Below are 24,541 nucleotides of genomic sequence, written 5' to 3' on the forward strand. Positions count from 1 at the left end.
GGAAGCCTCCATTCGTTATATAATTGACAAATAAAATAAACACTTATCTGGAAATACATATCATAATATTCATGTTGGAAACGATTATATTCTAACATTAATATTGGAAACTTGAAAAGGTTGTATCACTCCAAAATGAAAGCAACATTGGTCTAAAATACAAAGAAGGAAATGATATGGCCTCACGTGTTGTGGTTTGAATGCTTGTTGTTGGCACTGTAGGAGTGGGCGTTGTTGGTATTTCAGTTGTTGCTGTTAATGAAAAACATTTATGTTACACGTACGATGCAGAAAATACTCATGCGGTTGATAAGTATAGCAATAATTTCGGCACTTTTTTAGAGCAAGAGGTAATTTACAGACATTTTTCCTTTGCAAGGAAGACCTTATAAGAGCGTCAACATTATTAATGCCAGTGTAATTATTGGTAATCGAGTATGTGTATTCATTAATTGGTATGAGGGAAAATATGCAAGGCGAGTTATTTTCTTGTTGATGCCAAGCAGTACATTTGACAATAAAGTAGTACAAAGAAAATGAGGAATAGGTAATTTACTCTTTTTATGACAGTCTTGTAGAAGTTGAGCAAGTAAGCTGATGTGCTCATGATATTCAATAGGATAAACACGGACATAAGCAGCATTGGAGGGGATAGATTGGTCGAAAAAGATGATGGTTTCCGAGTGTTCCTTAGAGTTGCCATCAAATATCTGAAAAATAAAAGCAGTCATTACAAATATGCTTTAAAATATCCTGTCAGCATACTTGCATTGTGATATGTTATTCCACACCACTCTCACAATTAACCCGTTGAAACCGGTCAAAGTATTACCTTGTTTAGCGGAATCCATACAATTCCATCAACACTGTAGGAAATTGTGAATTTTGTAACCCACTCGTTCTTTTCTTCCTTGCCCTTGATTTGTATACCAATAACTGTATTCCCTGGAGGGAACTCGAATTGTAAGTATGGGTTGCTGGAAAAAATACAGGTTAGAATTAATGTCAGCAAACATAAAGATGATTCTTAAAATGATGTTAAATAAACATGTCCTTGATGTGGGCATTTGCGAAGAGTATAAGGCACACCTGTCATGTTTGTTTGGGGTCCAGGATTCATGAGAATCCACCTCAGAACTTGCTGAATTTGCCGATGTTTGCTCATCACTTGAGGAGGAGTATTTTATCTTCGGGATAGGCATTATGTAATAGCAAGCTGCAACGAAAATCAAACAAAATTTACGTTTAAAGCCCTTGTTGGCAAGATGAGTCATTGAATAGGATTATTAATGATTATGGCATGAATGTTCTTTTCATGTAAAAAGAAAATGACGCGGCATGCATTACAAGAGTATGATCATACATTGTACAAATGTGCAAGAATGTTTACATCATGAGACCTCCTTTGCCAGAAGCAAAATTTAATAATAGGTTTTTTACCCTTTTTTCTGGCAACAAAACTGAAACCATTTTACAAGGAATCATGTTCACATTAACCACAATACCTGCAATCAAAATGCAAACAATTTCAAGGACAGTGCATACATTATCAGAGCGTGTTTTTTGCTTGCATTTTTACTGCAGGTATTGTGGTTAATGTAAACATGATTCCTTGTAAAAAAGTGTCAGTTTTGTTGCCAGAAAAAAGGGTAAAAAACCTATTATAATGCAAGAATGGTTAATCCTTTTTCATACTAAGCAATATCTTAATTAGAAGTCAATAGAAGTAGCTAAGTACATTTTTTTACGTGACTATGTGGAGGATTAAACCGAATTAAGGTTTCCAATATAAAGAAGGCAATTATATGGCCTTACGTGTTGTGGTTTGAATGCTTGTTGTTGTCGGTGTTGTTGTTTCAGTTGTTGCTGTTAAGGAAAAAAAAGTACGTTACACGTGCGGTGCAGAAAATATCCGTACACTGTTGATAATTACGGAAATAAATTTAACCATTTTTAAAGCAAGAGGTAATATACAGACAATTCTCTTTCATAAGGAATACTTTGTCGGTATTCATAACATCAATATTATTAATGGCAGTGTAATTATTGGTAATAGTGTATGAGTATTCATTAAATGGTTTTGTTGGATGTATTTTGAAAATATGCACATGCAAATGAATCGATTGTTTAATAACAATGAAGGATGAAAAGGAACACGTTCAATTACTACATTGGTTTGTGAGTGAAATATGAAATAAGCAGTGTGTACTTACATGAAGCTTTGCAATCTAGCAGAACTGTTACAATTATGCTTATTTTTTCATATGATTCATCTGTATGCTTATCTCCATGATCAATCCATTCTACGGGTATGATGCGTATGGCTATAACATCTGGGATTGAAGGTACCACGTAGTTGGTTTGTTCCGTGGTGCTGTCATGATTGCCTTCAAATACCTAATGCAATAAAAGAGAAAGTGGTTAATGTTGGAGAGAACCATGAGAAATTCCATAAAGGCAATTATCACTCAATTCACGATATGACAAAATATGTGCTCAAATAATGTGTTGGGTGATATGCAAATATTACCTTGTCAATTACCACCCAGTGAACTCCATCGGTGGTGTATGAAATTTCATATTTTGAAACCCACTGAGGTTGCTCTGGATTACCCTCAGTTATTACGCCGACAAATGTACTTCCTGGAGGTATTTTTACTTCTATGAATGGGGAGCTGAACAACACAGACAAGAATACGGAAATTACCATGATTGCATCCACACAAATGTGTTTTAAAGGTATATTATATACTTCCTTACAGCATAGCATGAATACAGAATATGATAGAGTACAGGTGTAAGTGTAAGAGGTTTTCTACGTTGTATCTTACTTGTCATCACTATTTGGAGACCATGGTTTGCCTGGTCCAGGAACATCTCCTGATGAATATGAAATCTCAGGATTTTCCATTGGTATTGAACAAGCTGAAGTGACAAAAAAGAATGGTTCTTTATAAACACTTGTTTTCCATTGTTTCAACATTTCATAGGTGCACTAAACATATTCATAGGCTCTGTGGATTAACACTGTGAGGAAAAATATAAATCTTAGAATTGTAGCCTAACATCCGTGTTACATTAGCCTCACACATTTTAAACACAGTCATGCAATACAAATCCGTGAAGGTATGGCGTTTCAATGTTCTAATGCGAGTGGCTAAATGTTATTTATTAATGACAGTATGCTAACGTTGATCTCGGAAGCCTCCATTCGTTTTATAATTGACAAATGAAATCAACACTGATCTGGAAATACATATAATAATATTCATGTTGGAAACGTTCATATTCTAACATTAATATTGGAAACTTGAAAAGGTTTTATCACTCCAAAATGAAAGCAACATTGGTCTAAAATACAAAGAAGGAAATGATATGGCCTCACGTGTTGTGGTTTGAATGCTTGTTGTTGGCACTGTAGGGGTGGGAGTGGGCGTTGTTGTTGTTTCGGTTGTTGCTGTTAAGGAAAAAAAAGTACGTTACACGTGCGGTGCAGAAAATATTCGTACACTGTTGATAATTATGGAAATAAATTCAACCATTTTTAAAGCAAGAGGTAATATACAGACAATTCTCTTTCATAAGGAATACTTTGTCGGTATTCATAACATCAATATTATTAATGGCAGTGTAATTATTGGTAATAGTGTATGAGTATTCATTAAATGGTTTTGTTGGATGTATTTTGAAAATATGCACATGCAAATGAATCGATTGTTTAATAACAATGAAGGATGAAAAGGAACACGTTCAATTACTACGTTGGTTTGTGAGTGAAATATGAAATAAGCAGTGTGTACTTACATGAAGCTTTGCAATCTAGCAGAACTGTTACAATTATGCTTATTTTTTCATATGATTCATCTGTATGCTTATCTCCATGATCAATCCATTCTACGGGTATGATGCGTATGGCTATAACATCTGGGATTGAAGGTACCACGTAGTTGGTTTGTTCCGTGGTGCTGTCATGATTGCCTTCAAATACCTAATGCAATAAAAGAGAAAGTGGTTAATGTTGGAGAGAACCATGAGAAATTCCATAAAGGCAATTATCACTCAATTCACGATATGACAAAATATGTGCTCAAATAATGTGTTGGGTGATATGCAAATATTACCTTGTCAATTACCACCCAGTGAACTCCATCGGTGGTGTATGAAATTTCATATTTTGAAACCCACTGAGGTTGCTCTGGATTACCCTCGGTTATTACGCCGACAAATGTACTTCCTGGAGGTATTTTTACTTCTATGAATGGGGAGCTGAACAACACAGACAAGAATACGGAAATTACCATGATTGCATCCACACAAATGTGTTTTAAAGGTATATTATATACTTCCTTACGGCATAGCATGAATACAGAATATGATAGAGTACAGGTGTAAGTGTAAGAGGTTTTCTACGTTGTATCTTACTTGTCATCACTATTTGGAGACCATGGTTTGCCTGGTCCAGGAACATCTCCTGATGAATATGAAATCTCAGGATTTTCCATTGGTATTGAACAAGCTGAAGTGACAAAAAAGAATGGTTCTTTATAAACACTTGTTTTCCATTGTTTCAACATTTCATAGGTGCACTAAACATATTCATAGGCTCTGTGGATTAACACTGTGAGGAAAAATATAAATCTTAGAATTGTAGCCTAACATCCGTGTTACATTAGCCTCACACATTTTAAACACAGTCATGCAATACAAATCCGTGAAGGTATGGCGTTTCAATGTTCTAATGCGAGTGGCTAAATGTTATTTATTAATGACAGTATGCTAACGTTGATCTCGGAAGCCTCCATTCGTTTTATAATTGACAAATGAAATCAACACTGATCTGGAAATACATATAATAATATTCATGTTGGAAACGTTCATATTCTAACATTAATATTGGAAACTTGAAAAGGTTTTATCACTCCAAAATGAAAGCAACATTGGTCTAAAATACAAAGAAGGAAATGATATGGCCTCACGTGTTGTGGTTTGAATGCTTGTTGTTGGCACTGTAGGGGTGGGAGTGGGCGTTGTTGTTGTTTCGGTTGTTGCTGTTAAGGAAAAAAAAGTACGTTACACGTGCGGTGCAGAAAATATTCGTACACTGTTGATAATTATGGAAATAAATTCAACCATTTTTAAAGCAAGAGGTAATATACAGACAATTCTCTTTCATAAGGAATACTTTGTCGGTATTCATAACATCAATATTATTAATGGCAGTGTAATTATTGGTAATAGTGTATGAGTATTCATTAAATGGTTTTGTTGGATGTATTTTGAAAATATGCACATGCAAATGAATCGATTGTTTAATAACAATGAAGGATGAAAAGGAACACGTTCAATTACTACGTTGGTTTGTGAGTGAAATATGAAATAAGCAGTGTGTACTTACATGAAGCTTTGCAATCTAGCAGAACTGTTACAATTATGCTTATTTTTTCATATGATTCATCTGTATGCTTATCTCCATGATCAATCCATTCTACGGGTATGATGCGTATGGCTATAACATCTGGGATTGAAGGTACCACGTAGTTGGTTTGTTCCGTGGTGCTGTCATGATTGCCTTCAAATACCTAATGCAATAAAAGAGAAAGTGGTTAATGTTGGAGAGAACCATGAGAAATTCCATAAAGGCAATTATCACTCAATTCACGATATGACAAAATATGTGCTCAAATAATGTGTTGGGTGATATGCAAATATTACCTTGTCAATTACCACCCAGTGAACTCCATCGGTGGTGTATGAAATTTCATATTTTGAAACCCACTGAGGTTGCTCTGGATTACCCTCGGTTATTACGCCGACAAATGTACTTCCTGGAGGTATTTTTACTTCTATGAATGGGGAGCTGAACAACACAGACAAGAATACGGAAATTACCATGATTGCATCCACACAAATGTGTTTTAAAGGTATATTATATACTTCCTTACGGCATAGCATGAATACAGAATATGATAGAGTACAGGTGTAAGTGTAAGAGGTTTTCTACGTTGTATCTTACTTGTCATCACTATTTGGAGACCATGGTTTGCCTGGTCCAGGAACATCTCCTGATGAATATGAAATCTCAGGATTTTCCATTGGTATTGAACAAGCTGAAGTGACAAAAAAGAATGGTTCTTTATAAACACTTGTTTTCCATTGTTTCAACATTTCATAGGTGCACTAAACATATTCATAGGCTCTGTGGATTAACACTGTGAGGAAAAATATAAATCTTAGAATTGTAGCCTAACATCCGTGTTACATTAGCCTCACACATTTTAAACACAGTAATGCAATACAAATCCGTGAAGGTATGGCGTTTCAATGTTCTAATGAGAGTGGCTAAATGTTATTTATTAATGACAGTATGCTAACGTTGATCTCGGAAGCCTCCATTCGTTTTATAATTGACAAATGAAATCAACACTGATCTGGAAATACATATAATAATATTCATGTTGGAAACGTTCATATTCTAACATTAATATTGGAAACTTGAAAAGGTTTTATCACTCCAAAATGAAAGCAACATTGGTCTAAAATACAAAGAAGGAAATGATATGGCCTCACGTGTTGTGGTTTGAATGCTTGTTGTTGGCACTGTAGGGGTGGGAGTGGGCGTTGTTGTTGTTTCGGTTGTTGCTGTTAAGGAAAAAAAAGTACGTTACACGTGCGGTGCAGAAAATATTCGTACACTGTTGATAATTATGGAAATAAATTCAACCATTTTTAAAGCAAGAGGTAATATACAGACAATTCTCTTTCATAAGGAATACTTTGTCGGTATTCATAACATCAATATTATTAATGGCAGTGTAATTATTGGTAATAGTGTATGAGTATTCATTAAATGGTTTTGTTGGATGTATTTTGAAAATATGCACATGCAAATGAATCGATTGTTTAATAACAATGAAGGATGAAAAGGAACACGTTCAATTACTACGTTGGTTTGTGAGTGAAATATGAAATAAGCAGTGTGTACTTACATGAAGCTTTGCAATCTAGCAGAACTGTTACAATTATGCTTATTTTTTCATATGATTCATCTGTATGCTTATCTCCATGATCAATCCATTCTACGGGTATGATGCGTATGGCTATAACATCTGGGATTGAAGGTACCACGTAGTTGGTTTGTTCCGTGGTGCTGTCATGATTGCCTTCAAATACCTAATGCAATAAAAGAGAAAGTGGTTAATGTTGGAGAGAACCATGAGAAATTCCATAAAGGCAATTATCACTCAATTCACGATATGACAAAATATGTGCTCAAATAATGTGTTGGGTGATATACAAAGATTACCTTGTCAATTACCACCCAGTGAACTCCATCGGTGGTGTATGAAATTTCATATTTTGAAACCCACTGAGGTTGCTCTGGATTACCCTCGGTTATTACGCCGACAAATGTACTTCCTGGAGGTATTTTTACTTCTATGAATGGGGAGCTGAACAACACAGACAAGAATACGGAAATTACGATGATTGCATCCACACAAATGTGTTTTAAAGGTATATTATATACTTCCTTACGGCATAGCATGAATACAGAATATGATAGAGTACAGGCGTAAGTGTAAGAGGTTTTCTACGTTGTATCTTACTTGTCATCACTATTTGGAGACCATGGTTTGCCTGGTCCAGGAACATCTCCTGATGAATATGAAATCTCAGGATTTTCCATTGGTATTGAACAAGCTGCAGTGACAAAAAAGAATGGTTCTTTATAAACACTTGTTTTCCATTGTTTCAACATTTCATAGGTGCACTAAACATATTCATAGGCTCTGTGGATTAACACTGTGAGGAAAAATATAAATCTTAGAATTGTAGCCTAACATCCGTGTTACATTAGCCTCACACATTTTAAACACAGTCATGCAATACAAATCCGTGAAGGTATGGCGTTTCAATGTTCTAATGAGAGTGGCTAAATGTTATTTAGTAATGACAGTATGCTAACGTTGATCTCGGAAGCCTCCATTCGTTTTATAATTGACAAATGAAATCAACACTGATCTGGAAATACATATAATAATATTCATGTTGGAAACGTTCATATTCTAACATTAATATTGGAAACTTGAAAAGGTTTTATCACTCCAAAATGAAAGCAACATTGGTCTAAAATACAAAGAAGGAAATGATATGGCCTCACGTGTTGTGGTTTTAATGCTTGTTGTTGTCACTGCAGGGGTGGGAGTGGGCGGTGTTGGTGTTTCTGTTGTTGCTGTTAAGGAAAAAAACTACGTTACACATACGATGCAGAAAATACTCATGCGGTTGATAAGTATAGCAATAATTTCTTAATAATTATGACATGAATGTTTGTTTTCATGTAAAAAGTATGTGACGCGGCATGCATTACAGAGTATGATCGTGCATTGTACATAAGTGGAAGAATGCAAGATTGGTTAATCCTTTTTCATACCTAGCAATATCTTAAGTAGAAATCAATAGAAGTAGTTAAGTACGTTTTTTTACGTGAATATGTCAGGATAACTATTGAAGACTTGTGTTGTTTTCAATTTTAGAGCATTAAACCGAATGAAAGTTTCCAATATAAAAAAGGCAATTATATGGCCTTACGTGTTGTGGTTTGAATGCTTGTTGTTGTCACTTTAGGGGTGGGAGTGGGCGGTTTTGGTGTTTCAGTTGTTGTATGAACTTGTATTGTTGTTGCTGTTAAGAAAAAACATTTATGTTACACGTACGATGCAGAAAATTCTCATGCGGTTGATAAGTATAACAATAAATTCGGCACTTTTTTCGAGCAAGAGGTAATTTACAGACATTTTTCCTTTGTAAGGAAGACCTTATAAGAGCATCAACATTATTAATGCCATTGTAATTATTGGTAATCAAGTATGTGTATTCATGAATTGGTATGAGGGAAAATATGCAAGGCGAGTTATTTTCTTGTTGATGCCAAGCAGTACATTTGACAATAAAGTAGTACAAAGAAAATAAGTAATAGGTAATTTACACGCAGGGTAGCAGCCTTGTAGAAGTTGAGCAAGTAAGCTGATGTGCTCATGATATTCAATTGGATAAACACGAATATAAGCAGCATTGGAGGGGATAGATGGGTTGAAAAAAATTATGGTTTCCTGGTGTTCCTTAGAGTTGCCATCAAATATCTGAAAAATAAAAGCAGTCATTACAAATATGCTTTAAAATATCCTGTCAGCATACTTGCATTGTGATTGTAAAATGACATGTTATTCCACAAAAACTCTCACAATCAACACAAGACCCGTTGAAACCTGTCAAAGTATTACCTTGTTTAACGGGATCCATACAATTCCATCAACACTGTAGGAAATTGTGAATTTTGTAACCCACTCGTTCTTTTCTTCCTTGCCCTTGATTAGTATACCAATAACTGAATTCCCTGGAGGGAACTGGAATTGTAGGTATGGGTTGCTGTAAAAATGACAGAGAAGAATTAATGTCAGCAAACGTACAGATGATTCTTATAATGATCTTAAGTAAACATGTCCTTGATGTGGGCATTTGCCAAGAGTATAAGACGCACCTGTCATGTTTGTTTGGGGTCCAGGATTCATGAGAGTCCGCCTCAGAACTTGATGATTTTGCCGATGTTTGCTCATCACTTGAGGAGGAGTATGTTATCTTCGGGATAGGCATTATGGAATAGCAAGCTGCAATGGAAATGAAACTAAATTCACGTTTAAAGCTCTTGTTGACAATATGAGACGTTGAATAGGATTCTTAATAATTATGACATGAATGTTTGTTTTCATGTAAAAAGTATATGACGCGGCAGGGATTACAGAGTATGATCATACATTGTACATAAGTGGAAGAATGCAAGATTGGTTAGTCCTTTTTCATACCGAGCAATATCTTAAGCAGAAATCAATAGAAGTAGTTAAGTACGTTTTTTTACGTGAATATGTCAGGATAACTATTTAAGACTCATGTTGTTTTCAATTTTAGAGCATTAAACCGAATTAAAGTTTCCAATATAAAGAAGGCAATTATATGGCCTTACGTGTTGTGGTTTGAATGCTTGTTGTTGTCACTTTAGAGGTGGGAGTGGGCGGTTTTGGTGTTTCAGTTGTTGCTGTTAAGAAAAAACATTTATGTTACACGTATGATGCAGAAAATTCTCATGCGGTTGATAAGTATAACAATAAATTCGGCACTTTTTTCGAGTAAGAGGTAATTTACAGACATTTTTCCTTTGTAAGGAAGACCTTATAAGAGCGTCAACATTATTAATGCCAGTGTAATTGTTGGCAATCGAGTATGTGTATTCATTAATTGGTATGAGGGAAAATATGCAAGGCGAGTTATTTTCTTGTTGATGCCAAGCAGTACATCTGACAATAAAGTAGTACAAGAAAATAAGTAATAGGTAATTTACACGCAGGGTAACAGCCTTGTAGAAGTTGAGCAAATAAGCTGATGTGCTCATGATATTCAATAGGATAAACACGGACATAAGCAGCATTGGAGGGGATAGATGGGCTGAAAAAGATGATGGTTTCCTGGTGTTCCTTAGAGTTGCCATCAAATATCTGAAAATTAAAAGCAGTCATTACAAATATGCTTTAAAATATCCTGTCAGCATACTTGCATTGTGATTGAAAAATGATATTTGATTCCACAACACTCTCACAATGAACATGTTAAAACCCGTTGAAACCTGTCAAAGTATTACCTTGTTTAACGGAATCCATACAATTCCATCAACACTGTAGGAAATTGTGAATTTTGTAACCCACTCGTTCTTTTCTTCCTTGCCCTTGATTAGTATACCAATAACTGAATTCCCTGGAGGGAACTGGAATTGTAGGTATGGGTTGCTGTAAAGATTACAGAGAAGAATTAATGTCAGCAAACGTACAGATGATTCTTATAATGATCTTAAGTAAACATGTCCTTGATGTGGGCATTTGCCAAGAGTATAAGGCGCACCTGTCATGTTTGTTTGGGGTCCAGGATTCATGAGAGTCCGCCTCAGAACTTGATGATTTTGCCGATGTTTGCTCATCACTTGAGGAGGAGTATGTTATCTTCGGGATAGGCATTATGGAATAGCAAGCTGCAATGGAAATGAAACTAAATTCACGTTTAAAGCCCTTGTTGACAATATGAGACGTTGAATAGGATTCTTAATAATTATGACATGAATGTTTGTTTTCATGTAAAAAGTATATGACGCGGCATGCATTACAGAGTATGATCATACATTGTACATAAGTGGAAGAATGCAAGAATGGTTAATTATTTTTCATACCGAGCAATATCTTAAGCAGAAATCAATAGAAGTAGTTAAGTCAATTTTTTACGTGAATATTTCAGGATAACTCTTTAAGACTCATGTTGTTTTCAATTTTAGAGCATTAAACCGAATGAAAGTTTCCAATATAAAGAAGGAAATTATATGGCCTTACGTGTTGTGGTTTGAATGCTTGTTGTTGTCACTTTAGGGGTGGGAGTGGGCGGTGTTGGTGTTTCAGTTGTTGTATGAACTTTTATTGTTGTTGCTGTTAAGGAAAAAAATGGATGTTACGCGTACGATGCAGAAAATACTCATGCGGTTGATAAGTGTAGCAATGAATTCCGCACTTTTTTTGAACCAAGAGGTAATTTACAGACATTTTTCCTTTGCAAGGAAGACCTTATAAGAGCATCAACATTATTAATGCCAGTGTAATTATTGGTAATCGAGTATGTGTATTCATTAATTGGTATGAGGGAAAATATGCAAGGCGAGTTATTTTCTTGTTGATGCCAAGCAGTACATTTGACAATAAAGTAGTACAAAGAAAATAAGGAATAGGTAATTTACACTCATGCTGACAGCCTTGTAGAAGTTGAGCAAGTAAGCTGATGTGCCCATGATATTCAATAGGATAAACACGGACATAAGCAGCATTGGAGGGGATAGATGGGAAGAAAAAAATTATGGTTTCCTGGAGTTCCTTAGAGTTGCCATCAAATATCTGAAAAATAAAAGCAGTCATTACAAATATGCTTTAAAATATCCTGTCAGCATACTTGCATTGTGATTGTAAAATGACATGTTATTCCTTAAAAACTCTCACAATTAACATGTTAAGACCCGTTGAAACCTGTCAAAGTATTACCTTGTTTAGCGGAATCCATACAATTCCATCAACACTGTAGGAAATTGTGAATTTTGTAACCCACTCGTTCTTTTCTTCCTTTCCCTTGATTTGTATACCAATAACTGAATTCCCTGGAGGGAACTGGAATTGTATATATGGGTTGCTGTAAAAAATACAGGGAAGAATTAATGACAGCAAACGTACAGATGATTCTTGTAATGGTCTTAATTAAACATATCCTTGATGTGGGCATTTGCGAAGAGCATATGACGCACCTGTCATGTTTGTTTGGGGTCCAGGATTCATGAGAGTCCGCCTCAGAACTTGCTGATTTTGCCGATGTTTGCTCATCACTTGAGGAGGAGTATGTTATCTTCGGGATAGGCATTATGTAATAGCAAGCTGCAATGAAAATCAGACAAAATTCACGTTTAAAGCCTTTGTTGATAATATGAGACGTTGAATAGGATTCTTAATAATTATGACATGGATGTTTGTTTTCATGTAAAAAGTATATGACGCGGCATGCATTACAGAGTATGATCGTACATTGTACATATGTGGAAGAATGCAAGATTGGTTAATCCTTTTTCATACCGAGCAATATCTTAAGCAGAAATCAATACAAGTAGTTAAGTTAGTTTTTTTACGTTAATATTTCAGGATAACTCTTTAAGACTTATGTTGTTTTCAATTTTAGAGCATAAAGTTTCCAATATAAAGAAGGCAATTATATGGCCTTACGTGTTGTGGTTTGAATGCTTGTTGTTGTTTTCACTTTAGGGGTGGGAGTCCGCGTTGTTGGTGTTTCAGTTGTTGAAACTTGTATTGTTGTTGCTGTTGAGAAAAAAAAGTACGTTACACAAACGGTGCAGAAACTATCCTTACACTGTTGATAATTACGGCAATAAATTCAACCATTTTCATAGAAAGAGGTAATTTACAGACAATTCTATTTCATAAGGAAAACTTTGTCGGTATTCATAACGATCTCAATATTATTAATGGCAGTGTAATTATTGGTAATAGTGTATGAGTATTCATGAATTGGTTTTGTTGGATGTAATTAGAAAATATGCAAGTGCAAATGAAAATAATATTACCAATTATTGTTTTATAACAATGAAGGATAAAGGAACACGTTCAATTGCTACATTGGTTTGTGAGTGAAATATGAAATAAGCAGTGTATACTTACACGGAACTTTGCAACCTAGCAGAACTGTTACAATTATGCTTATTTTTTCATATGATTCATCTGTATGCTTAACTTCATCATCAATCCATTCTATCGGTATGATGCGTATGGCTACAAGATCTGGGATTGAAGGTACCACGTAGTTGGTTTGTTCCGTGGTGCTGTCATGATTGCCTTCAAATATCTAATGCAAAAAAAGAGAAAGTGGTTCATGTTGGAGAGAACCATGAGAAATTTCATGAAGGCAATTATCACTCAATTCACGATATTACGAAATATATGCTCAAATAATGTGTTGGGTAATATGCAAATATTACCTTGTCAATTACCACCCAGTGAATTCCATCGGTGGTGTATGAAATTTCATAATTTGAAACCCACTGAGGTTGCTCTGGATTACCCTTGGTTATTACGCCGACAAATGTACTTCCTGGAGGTATTTTAACTTCTATGAATGGGGAGCTGAACAACACAGACAAGAATACGAAAATTACCATGATTTTACTGCACATAAATGTTTTTAAAGGTATATTATGTACTACCTTACAGCATAGCATGAATATATAATATGATAGAGTTCAGGTGTATGTGTAAGAGATTTTCTTCGTTGTATCTTACTTGTCATCACTACTTGGAGACCATGGTTTGTCTGTTTCAGGAACATCTCCTGATGAATATGAAATCTCAGGATTTTTCATTGGTGTTGAACAAGCTGCAGTGACAAAAAAGAATGGTTCTTTATAAACACTTTTTTCCATTGTTTCAACATTTCATAGGTGCACTAAACACATTCTTAGGCTCTGTGGATTAACGCTGTGAGGAAAAAAACATCTAATTGTTGCAAAACATCAGTATTCCATTAGTCTCACATTTTTTATAACTCTGAGATAACCAGAATATTTAATTTACCGGCACCCCCCCATTACCCATGGATGCCGAATAACATGACATTTTCTATAATATTAAACATATAACAGGACTTTCAATGATTGTGGCACAGTTTTCGAGTTTTATTTATATATATATCATTAAGTACATCCCACTGCACTCAATTAGTTATCATAATATGCAGAGATTGGGTAAAAGTATAAAAGCCTTACGTGTAGTCGTGTAAACCTTTGTTGTCGTGGGTGCTTTTGGAGTCGTGTGAACTTTCGTTGTACGTTCTTTTGTTGTGGTGTATATTTTTGTTTTTGTGGTTCCTTCTGGAGTAGTGTAAACTTTTGTTGTCATGCTTTTTTCTGGAGTCGTAGAACCTGTTCGTTTGCTTATCGAGACCGGTGCAGTTGTCGAAGCTAATGTAAGAAGGACAAGAATGCAAGATTAGTAATTTTTTAATACCCAGAAATATCTTCAGCAGGAATGAATGAAAATAGTAAAGTACACTTTTTAAAATTGAAATATATAGATTGAGACCATTTCTAAATAACTTATCAGATGGGATATAATAGTTGTTAACTTCATTTGAATCTTGCTAGCTATAACAACAAATGGGACCTCGTTTGCCAGTACCAAAATATAAGAATAGGGTTTTCCCCTTTTTTTTGGCAAGAAAACTGAAACCTTTTTACAAGGAATGTCTGCATTAACCACAATACTTGTGGTCAGAATGTAAACAAAAACATCCTCTGATAACATATGCATTGTCCTTGAAACTGATTGGTCCACACCAGAGACAGCTTTCTTTTGAGCCTCGTCTCAAACGGTGTTAGACCAGAGGACGCCAAAAGGCGTATAGCTCAAAGACAATGCACTATCAGAGTAATGAGAGCTCGGGGTGAGAATCTACATCATGGGCCCTCCTTTGCCAGTAGCAAAATATAAGAATAGGTTTTTCCCCTTTTTTCTCGCAACAAAACCGAAACCTTTTTACAAGGAATTATGACTGCATTATCCACAATACTTGTGGTCAGAGTGCAACCAAAAAACATACTCTGATAATATATGCATTGTCCTTGAAACTGATTGGTCCACACCAGAGACAGCTTTCTTTTGAGCCTCGTCTCAAACTAAAACCTTTGTAAAAAACCTTTGTAAAAAGGTTTCAGTTTTGTTGCCAGAAAAAAGGGGAAAACACTATTCTCATAACAAATATTCATAGCTGTCAACCATACCGTTTACTCATACTCTTATACAGCGAAATTTAGTTTTCAGGTCTATACGGCGTACAGTCGTTTCAATACGGGCAATGTTTTGTCTTTGTTTGTGTTTCTCCCTTATGATGTAACTTTGTAGGATGAACTTTGAGATTTATAAGGGCACGGTGTGACCAATATGGTCTGAATTGGTCTGTAATAAGGTAGGAACTGATAACGGGTGGACAAGTATGAATATTGCCTAAGCTTACCAAATTAGTGTTTTTATTTGATATGTGATTATGCTGCATGGACAATGATGAGGTTTACAAATATATAAATTAACAATTTGTGTTGTTTTCAGTGTCTGGTGTAAGTTGAGTATTCTTCTGGTGTTTGCGAGACTGGAGGAGTAAAAGGGTAATCATGAAAATAATATTAAACTTAAATTACATAACTTATGTTTTTTGTTTTGTTTACAGTATATTATTAGTAACGTAAAATACGAGGTTATTGGAAAAAAATTATACCAAGGCATATGTGAAAAGGATTTGTATGAAATAATTCAATTTATGAAATTTAGAATTACATGTTATATATTTATGAAACGCATTATCGCCAGAAAATGTAAGTGATATCTGCAGTCTTATGTGTGCTTGTTTTCAAGCTTTAAGTTGTGATTTCTTCGATTTGAGAAGTTTATTTTGGTCGTGTGTTTTGACGCTGATGGAGGAAACGTAGACACAGCTACGGATTGTAGCTGTAAGATGCGAACCATTAACAAAATTATAATGTAAAGTAGAGCCCTTTGACAATCCACTGCTGGATGAAAGCCTCCCAATCTGTGTTGGTCCTGAGGGTTGTTAGAGCCGATTCGTGATTGTGGAGGGAGGCCTAGGATGGGTTCAGATATTACTTCCCACTAATGTTAGCCGTGTCCAGGAATTGAACTCAGATTGCAAGGTTTATAGCCCATAGTATTGGTTATTTCGGTAAAGTCACGTAGAAGGGAAATAATAAAATATAAAACAATAAAAATTCTCACGACGTTTCGATTGCAACACAAGCAATCATTTTTTTCTTGCTGTGGATTTCACACCTGATGATGATTGCTTGTGTTGCAGTCGAAACGTCGTGATAATTTTTATTGTTTAATATTCTTATTATTTTATTATTTCCCTTCTACGTGCCTTTACCGAAAGAACCAAGAATATGAATCCCTGCAGTCACGAAAGCTTTAAATCAAAAAGTTCATAGCCCAGTTCAGGAATCACTGGCCCACCCGTCCATTCAAGTAACTATTCAGGAAATGGATATACTGTTACTCTGGACTCTACGTGTTTGAATTTTGTAAGTTTAAATAGGTATTGAGTGTTCTAATATGTCGTCAGTGATAGTTTGCTTGCAGAACTCTTTACAATCGCACGCAAATGGTAATATTTGCTTATATATATGTACATTTTTAAATAATGATGTTTATTAAATTTTTGTATATAAAAAATATGTTACCTTGATCCGTACACCCAAGAAGCACTTCTGCAATCAAGCTAATTTCATTTTTCCATTCTACTGGAATAATGCGGATATATTTGGAATTTGAAATTGAAGGAACCAGGTAGTTAATATGCACTGCAATATTGTTATGATTGCCTTCAAACACCTGCAAACATAAACAGAATACAGTGATTAATTCATCATAATAATGTGTCACACTCCTTTCAAAATCCACCACTGTGATAATAATCCCCCATGCTCTGTAGGTCACGTGGATTGTTTCATCATACATCACGATGCTGGCCAGTACGGGCTGGTGAAGGGGGTGGCCTAAGACACGTTCAAATATCAGTTGCCACTGATTTTATCCGGGAATCGAACTTGTCAGGTTCATAGCACAGTGCACGAACCATTGTGTCATTCCTTTATCCAAATACAATATAAGTGTCAAATAGATATGGCTAAATTGTTTGTTATATCATTTTATTACTGAATATATTACAGATTATTTGAATGATATGAGCATAATACTAGAAATTAGGAAATTACCTTGTCCAGAGTCACCCATGTAACTCCATCATGGCTATAGGAAATAATGTATTTTGTAACCCATTCTTCATCTTCTGGGTGACCCTGTGTTTTTATGCCAACGACTTCACTTCCAGGTGGTATTTCAAATTGTATGTAAGGAGATCTGTAAAAATCCATATAACATTTTTATGCATTTTAAAAAAATGTTCAAAGATACAAAAAGTATACTTGTGTGTGTATATACTCATATAAAAACGTATCGTGTGTCGTCGGAGCATCACGACTATTATAACTAAATGAACAGACACAATTCCATCTCTAAAGATTAAAGGTAAAGGTAGCCCTGTATTTTCTTGCTTATGCCACAGTTCTCGAAAGGACATCCACGAGTGAGATCTTCAGAGATCTCCTTTAGAGCAGTGATTTTCAATGGGGGGGGGGGGGGGCACGCAGACCCCTGGGGGTACACGGCAATGTCCAGTTTAACATGTAGGCTTTCGTGACCAATATCATCCATAACAGAGGTTTTTTGGGGGGGTTAGATCGTGTAAATATATAAATGTGTCGTTAAAATAACTATGATACAATTTAAATTAATATGGTAACCTAGAATGATGTAAAAAAAAACCTTTCTGAACTCATTGATCAGAAACAATGTGGTTTCAAAGAGTAACCAGCGAGCCTGAACAAAGTATGTTATGCATAACATAACATATTCGCTTGCAGTTACTATATTTATGTTCATTTCTCAGAACCATGTTTAGTTCGGCAAAGGGGGTACTCGGTTGAAACAAAATGTAACAAGGGGCACAGTAGCCCAAAAAAGGTTGAGCAGCACTCCTCTAGAGGGAATATTTATCCACTCTTCCAGGCTAGCTATACATTCGAGGTGGGAGTACCCGAACTTTTACACCACCACACACAAAGTCATTTATACTGTTGAGGAGACTGAAGTGAGGGGATTCAATAACATTGCCGCATTGTTGCAACTGACACCAGGAGATTGAACCAGTTGTATTTGTTTAAGTATAATTTATGAAAAATGTTCCAAGGGGACCCATCAACCAAAGACAAATATATATTTTATCAGGACAGAAACACTTACCTGTTCATTTATATGATAACCTTAATACTACATGACATTAAGTAATGTGTTTTTTATGCAATATTTAGGTTTTGGACTGATGGTCCCATGGTTTAGATAGATGGTTCATGCCATTGACATTTTATAACACATCAGCAATTGTTTTAGAGGTTCCACTCTGCTGACTCGAGCCAGAAGGTCACAACTAGCTCAATGTTTGCCTGCTTAAATAAATGCTGCTGTAAAACATGAGCAGAAGGCCAACAGTCCAATGGACTGGAAGAAATAATCTATTTTTATGTGAAGACAGACATTTCTTAATAAGCTATATGTGTATTACAAATAAGTCCGAAATAGGATTTTCCACAATTCTGACTGTTGCCTGATGAGACTGGTTGTAATTACTGGCATAGCGTCATACTCGAATTGTAAATGTTGTGGGTTTATTCTCCAACACACCGGTGTGCTAAACTAGTAACTAATTGGAATATTTTGGTTGCATGCCAAACCTTACTAATAGGCTGTGTCGGGTGGTGGTGGATTTAATGACACTTATATTTACTCCAACCAGCCCAAAAAAACATTTATTATGGATATGTGCATGTACTTTTGATTAAATATAATAATGTATTTTATTTATTCAGCGCTTTTCCCACACTCAAAGTACCGAACAATAAAACATATTCAATGTTATACATACAAAAAAATCTATTACATGAAAAAACACAATGACATTTAAAAAAACATAACAGCAATATATTCAAGTTTTAACTCGTGTAATGCATACTGATCATTCTTGTCTGGAGTCCATGGTGCATCATAATATTCTTCAGAACTTCCTGATCCTTCATCTTCACTTCTGGATGAAAATTCAATTTTCGGGTTCTCCATTGCATATGAACATGCTGCATTGAAAAGAAAAAAAATCTAAATTAAAATGTTCCCATCATGTAAGAAAATGGAGGATCACAACTGCCAGTTGTTGTAGGTTAGTTTATTAGTAAAGATTATTGAGAAAATCCTACAGAGCTGGGATGCTATCACCAAGGCTCCATATAAAGATTTTACCAGCAACCCCCACTCCATAGTTACTTGGCTAATGGTAGGAAATGAAAAACATAAATTAGCGGAGGCATATCAACTCCTTCACCCAGAATGAAAAACCAGGAAATACTATCCCGCCACGAAACTGGGCGCAAATCTGGAGTTCCCTGGCTGCTGGCCCCAGATCACTTCCTTTGAAGGTCACTCCATTTAAATGAATACACGGAACTTATCAAACGAATGACAGGAGGGCGAGGTTTTCGACGACCTCTCCAGACTGCTCTAGGTGTCCACGGGAAACTATACAGACTTACCTGCATGCCTTTTGGCTGTGCCCGGACATCGCTAAATTCCACCAGGACATTGCTAAATATTTCAATGGAATATGTGGCGCAAACATTATGCCCGCATTGGACTCCTTCCCTTGGGGCCTGAAACCATTGGGAGTGACCAAGCCACAATACACCCTACTGCAAACTTTCAATGTTGTCGCGAGAAAAGCTATCTTAGTCAAATGGAAAGATCATGAACCTCCCTCATGGAAACACTGGAGCCGATTATTACATGGTCTGGCTGTAATGGAGCACCTCAGCTACAAATTGAAAGGGAAGGAACGGGAATTTGGGACGGTTTGGACACCCTTCCTCAATAACCCCATCTAGCGTCAGACACTGAATAGCACTATAAGGTAAATTTAAAATGCAAAATAGTTGAAGGGTGTGGAGGTGGGAGTAGGCTCTAGGGCCTACTCTATCCTCAGCCTACCCTATAAGATGATTGATCCTGGAGGGGAAATGGGCGGATGTGGTCCTCCAGTTACTCTCTTTTTTTACCTCTTTTTGGTCCCCTTTACCCCCAGTCCCCATCCCATGCCTGGGTTATAAAATGAAGCTGGTGCACCTTATCTTGCTCCTGTTCAACGAGGAAAGCCTACCCAGAGGGCACCCCCGCCCACATGCTATTACTCGTGTATGCATGTGCCTTCTGATGTGACTGCTGATAGTGGTTACATTTGTTTTAATAGTGAGAAAATACACACGAATACAAATTTAAAATAAAGAAACTGTCTCACGTGTTGTAATCTGATAACTTTTTGTAGTAGATCGAGGTGGTGTGGTGGGCACTCGTGGGGAACTTGTAGAAACTGCCGTAGATGTAGATGCTGTCAACAAAATTAAGTATTAAGAATACAATCAAAGGCTGAAAACACAATACTTTTATTTAGATAATCAAGTAATGATAATTTACTGCCATTCGTCAATTCACAGATAAATGAAGGCCTCCCCCAGACTACCAGCTTTGGTTGTTGTTTGACCATACTTAACCATACTGATCAGTATAAGTTGATGAAGGGGATTGCAATGGCCAAGCTCAAATGGTAGAGTTCATAGCACAGTGCGAAATTACCATGCTAGAATTTTCCCCTATTTAAATTACATAATGCATATATTGAAAACATAACATTTATAACAATGAGGCAGAAAATATGTATATTCAAAATATGTTGAAGAGCACAACAAATTGAGTATTTTAACTAAATTACTGATGTTTATTTACTAATTAGGAATTGAGATTGAATGAACAATTTTATAAATAGCCATTTTTATTGTTATGAAACGAGTTTAGCAAACGTAATATGTATAAATGTTGTCAGTTATGTTGGAAATGTATCTTATTAGCATTATTGTTTGAAATGTACTCTGTTGTAAGCTGGAGGTTAACCCAAACTTAGAGTATTAAATATATCTGGAAACGTTGTTGGTATTTCCATTATTTAATAAGTGTAAAATATTGTTTATCCCGGAAAAGATTTTGACCCACATTGGGCAGCATTGAAATATATTTTGAGAAAAACTGTGTATGACATATCCCGATTGACATGCTGCATAGCAAATTTATTTCAGCATTTAATTAACATGTAATAGACTAATTTTCCTTTGAGAATGAAGGAATTGTATGTAAAATTTTACAAGGTAAAACTCAACACATTCATCAACTCATTCAGTTGAGATAAACAATAAAACAAACTGGAAAAGAGCACAATAATGTACACTTACGTGGAGTATGAGTCTTGTGAGTTACGTGAATTTTTGTTGTGGTTTCTTTTGGGGCAGTCGTAGATTTGGGTGGTGTGCTTGGAGGCACGGATGTGGAAGCTGATGTGAAGAGAGTGCGACAGATTAGCCTTTTTATTTGCAGAGCACACAAGACATTAAGCAAAAGCACGATAAGAGTGAAACGAGGTAAAGCATTTATCCTCACGCAGGCAGGCTTGTACAAGGTAGGCCTGCACGCTGATGTGATTGTGCCAGTCGATTGGATAGAGACGGATAAAAGCAGCATCAATTGGGATAGATGGCTTGAAATAAATGATGATCTCTGAGTGTCCATTGGAGTTGCCTTCAAATATCTGAAAATAACAGTCAGTGCAAATATGGTTTAAAATCTCCTGTCATCATACTTGCATTGTGATTGTAAAAATATATGAATTTACAACACTCTTACAATGAACATGTCGTTACTTTTAGAGACCTGTAAAAGTGTTACCTGGTCTATCGGCACCCAAATGATTCCATCAACACTGTAGGACGCTGTAAATTTGGTAACCCACTCATCATTCTTTCCCTTGATTTGGAAACCAATGACCTCCGTGTCTGAAGGAAACTGAAACTGTATGTAGGGGTTGCTGGAAAACAGTAAAAAAAAAACATTATTAAAGTTTGCAATTCGACCACCTTATAATATAAAGTGAAACGTTTCCTCATGTGGATGTGTTTGAGGTTCTGAAGGCATACTTGTCATCTTTGTCCGGGGTCCAGGATTCATGAGAGTCTGGCTCAGAACTTGCTGATTCTGGTGATATTTGCTCATCACTTGAGGAGGAATATGTTACCGTGGGGATGGTCATTATGTAATAGCAAGCTGCAATGAGAAAAATAAACTGAATTGACATTTCATACCCTCGTATATTGTGAACATGTTACATTTTATTAGTAATATTATACATTTAAGTCGTAGTCTCAATGATTGTGGCAAAGTATTTGATATAAATATACTTTATTTGAAGGAGGGTCAATCTCACTGTACTCTATTGTATGATATATTGTGAACCAGAGTAAAACCATGTCGCGTTAACATTTTATGAAAGTGCGTAAACTTCAGGTACTCAAAATGGGTACAACAGTCTTACGTGTAGTAGTCTGAGTCTTTGGAGTTGTGGTTTCTGCCGGGGTAGTCGTAGATTCGGGTGGTGTGCTTGTAGAAACAGATACGGATGTGGAAGCTGATGTGAAGAAAGTGCATGAGATTAGCCTTTTAATTTATTATTTACATAATCAAAAAGTAATTCCTTAATTGAAATGTAATGTACTAATTTTACTTTGTGAATGAATAGAATGCTAAATTTAAAATAGTACTTTATGAAGTACAAGAATGTAATACTGTGTTTTTTATTCAAATGAAATATTCAGTCACACATTCTCAAACATGCTTTCTTCAAAGTAAAAATAAAAAAAATCACAATTCATTCATCAATAACAATGCCTTAAAATATTGTTTTTATGAGAAATGTGTTGAGTTTTTGTTTTTAATTGTACTTGTGCACCTCTGCAAATGCATCATCACCAAATCATTTGTTTCATAAAAGTAGTTTTGAGACAGTGCTATAAATATTATGACCTTTAATGGTGGGAATATTTCTCCATTCGACAATGTAGACCTGCAGGCAAATGCCTATGCCAATGACCAATTACCATGAATGCATCTGATCTTGTCATTTCATCCAAGCTAAGCAGTGGTGAGTCTGCTTAGTACTGGGATGGTGACTAATGTAGATCAGAAGGTGTTGCGGGCTTGTGTTACAGGGTGGCCAAGAGATGACAATTCTGCAATGGAACTTTGAATCTCTATGGAGTTTTGAGGGTTAAATGCACGTGTTTCTCCAGATCTCCAGTTTCCTCCCATATGCTACTATCAAATGACCAAATATACGTATCAAGTCCTCACCTAAAACAATGTTGTGTGACTCATTGATGCTCTACTAGATACATATAGTACAATATAATCATTATTGTTGTAATATAGCCCAGATAATAACTTTGTTTTAATGTTACTAGCATTTTATAAGTGTTTCATTGAGTCATCGCATCATGGATTTCAATGTATGATCTCACAAATGGAAAAATTATGTTATTACAATTTTATTGACAAGTGGTAATCATTGATGATAAAATCAGCACCTTCCCAAAACTGCAGTAATTACACATGGCTCCAGTTTGAAACGTAATTTTCAGCAAATACAGCTTGATATTTCAAAGTAAAAACTGTGGATGATGAACTGAGTGCTCAATAGACGTCGAGGTGTGTAACTATTCTAAAGAAAATACTAGAGTTGTGCAAAAACTAGTCGATAACTTCCAGAAATATTAGAAAGAGCAGTGTAATTATGTAATACTTACATTTGGAGGAAGACTAAAAAAACAGGGGAAAAGAGCACGACAATGTACACTTACGTGAAGTATGAGTCTTGTGAGTTACGTGAATTTTTGTTGTGGTTTCTTTTGGGGTAGTCGTAGATTCGGGTGGTGTGCTTGGAGGCACGGATGTGATAGCTGATGTGAAGAGAGTGCGTCAGATTAGCCTTTTAATTTGCAGAGCACACAAGACATTAAGCAAAAGCACGATAAGAGTGAAACGAGGTAAAGCATTTATCCTCACGCAGGCAGGCTTGTAGAAGGTAGGCCTGTACGCTGATGTGATTGTTCCAATCGATTGGATAGAGACGGATATAAGCGGCATCTTTTGGGATAGATGGCTTGAAATAAATGATGGCCTCTGAGTGTCCATCGGAGTTGCCTTCAAATATCTGAAAATAACAAGCAATCAGTGTAAATATGGTGTAAAATCTCCTGTCAGCATACTTGCATTGTGATTTTAGAAACTTATTAATGATTCTACAACTTCTAGATTTGAAGCTTTCGTGACTGCAAGGATTCATACTCTTAGGTTTTTCG

The 24,541-nt window shown here is 35.8% G+C and overlaps 1 protein-coding gene and 1 long non-coding RNA gene across 2 annotated transcripts in view; both read right to left on the reverse strand.

The window, feature by feature from the left end:
- Positions 1-191: 191 nt before the first annotated feature.
- LOC133358244 (uncharacterized) lies at positions 192-980 on the reverse strand. The gene is made up of 3 exons (XR_009757040.1): positions 833-980; positions 557-710; positions 192-252 (listed from the first exon to the last, which is right to left on the reverse strand). It is a non-coding gene; the product is annotated as an uncharacterized LOC133358244 (long non-coding RNA).
- Positions 981-1,164: 184 nt separating this feature from the next.
- The window catches only part of LOC133358967 (mucin-2-like), a 63,693-nt gene continuing 40,316 nt past the window's right edge, over positions 1,165-24,541 (reverse strand). The window contains exons 42-85 of the mRNA XM_061577350.1: positions 24,246-24,393; positions 24,041-24,139; positions 22,720-22,812; positions 22,325-22,451; positions 22,077-22,215; positions 21,792-21,939; positions 21,587-21,685; positions 20,602-20,691; positions 19,273-19,390; positions 17,420-17,564; positions 16,886-17,036; positions 14,402-14,596; positions 13,920-14,013; positions 13,619-13,763; positions 13,302-13,485; positions 12,849-12,941; positions 12,380-12,506; positions 12,123-12,267; positions 11,825-11,978; positions 11,427-11,519; positions 10,948-11,074; positions 10,691-10,835; positions 10,394-10,547; positions 9,539-9,665; positions 9,282-9,426; positions 8,987-9,140; positions 8,590-8,682; positions 8,159-8,230; positions 7,605-7,698; positions 7,304-7,448; positions 6,987-7,170; positions 6,568-6,639; positions 6,014-6,107; positions 5,713-5,857; positions 5,396-5,579; positions 4,977-5,048; positions 4,423-4,516; positions 4,122-4,266; positions 3,805-3,988; positions 3,386-3,457; positions 2,832-2,925; positions 2,531-2,675; positions 2,214-2,397; positions 1,165-1,187 (exon numbers count right to left, since the gene is read on the reverse strand). Coding sequence (XP_061433334.1) covers positions 1,165-1,187; positions 2,214-2,397; positions 2,531-2,675; positions 2,832-2,925; positions 3,386-3,457; positions 3,805-3,988; positions 4,122-4,266; positions 4,423-4,516; positions 4,977-5,048; positions 5,396-5,579; positions 5,713-5,857; positions 6,014-6,107; positions 6,568-6,639; positions 6,987-7,170; positions 7,304-7,448; positions 7,605-7,698; positions 8,159-8,230; positions 8,590-8,682; positions 8,987-9,140; positions 9,282-9,426; positions 9,539-9,665; positions 10,394-10,547; positions 10,691-10,835; positions 10,948-11,074; positions 11,427-11,519; positions 11,825-11,978; positions 12,123-12,267; positions 12,380-12,506; positions 12,849-12,941; positions 13,302-13,485; positions 13,619-13,763; positions 13,920-14,013; positions 14,402-14,596; positions 16,886-17,036; positions 17,420-17,564; positions 19,273-19,390; positions 20,602-20,691; positions 21,587-21,685; positions 21,792-21,939; positions 22,077-22,215; positions 22,325-22,451; positions 22,720-22,812; positions 24,041-24,139; positions 24,246-24,393 — 5,535 coding nt within the window. The remainder of the gene's footprint in view (positions 1,188-2,213; positions 2,398-2,530; positions 2,676-2,831; positions 2,926-3,385; positions 3,458-3,804; positions 3,989-4,121; positions 4,267-4,422; positions 4,517-4,976; positions 5,049-5,395; positions 5,580-5,712; positions 5,858-6,013; positions 6,108-6,567; positions 6,640-6,986; positions 7,171-7,303; positions 7,449-7,604; positions 7,699-8,158; positions 8,231-8,589; positions 8,683-8,986; positions 9,141-9,281; positions 9,427-9,538; positions 9,666-10,393; positions 10,548-10,690; positions 10,836-10,947; positions 11,075-11,426; positions 11,520-11,824; positions 11,979-12,122; positions 12,268-12,379; positions 12,507-12,848; positions 12,942-13,301; positions 13,486-13,618; positions 13,764-13,919; positions 14,014-14,401; positions 14,597-16,885; positions 17,037-17,419; positions 17,565-19,272; positions 19,391-20,601; positions 20,692-21,586; positions 21,686-21,791; positions 21,940-22,076; positions 22,216-22,324; positions 22,452-22,719; positions 22,813-24,040; positions 24,140-24,245; positions 24,394-24,541) is intronic.

Source organism: Lethenteron reissneri, chromosome 7, assembly GCF_015708825.2.
Source record: "Lethenteron reissneri isolate LAM-NWPU_2019-01 chromosome 7, ASM1570882v1, whole genome shotgun sequence".
NCBI lineage: Eukaryota > Metazoa > Chordata > Hyperoartia > Petromyzontiformes > Petromyzontidae > Lethenteron > Lethenteron reissneri.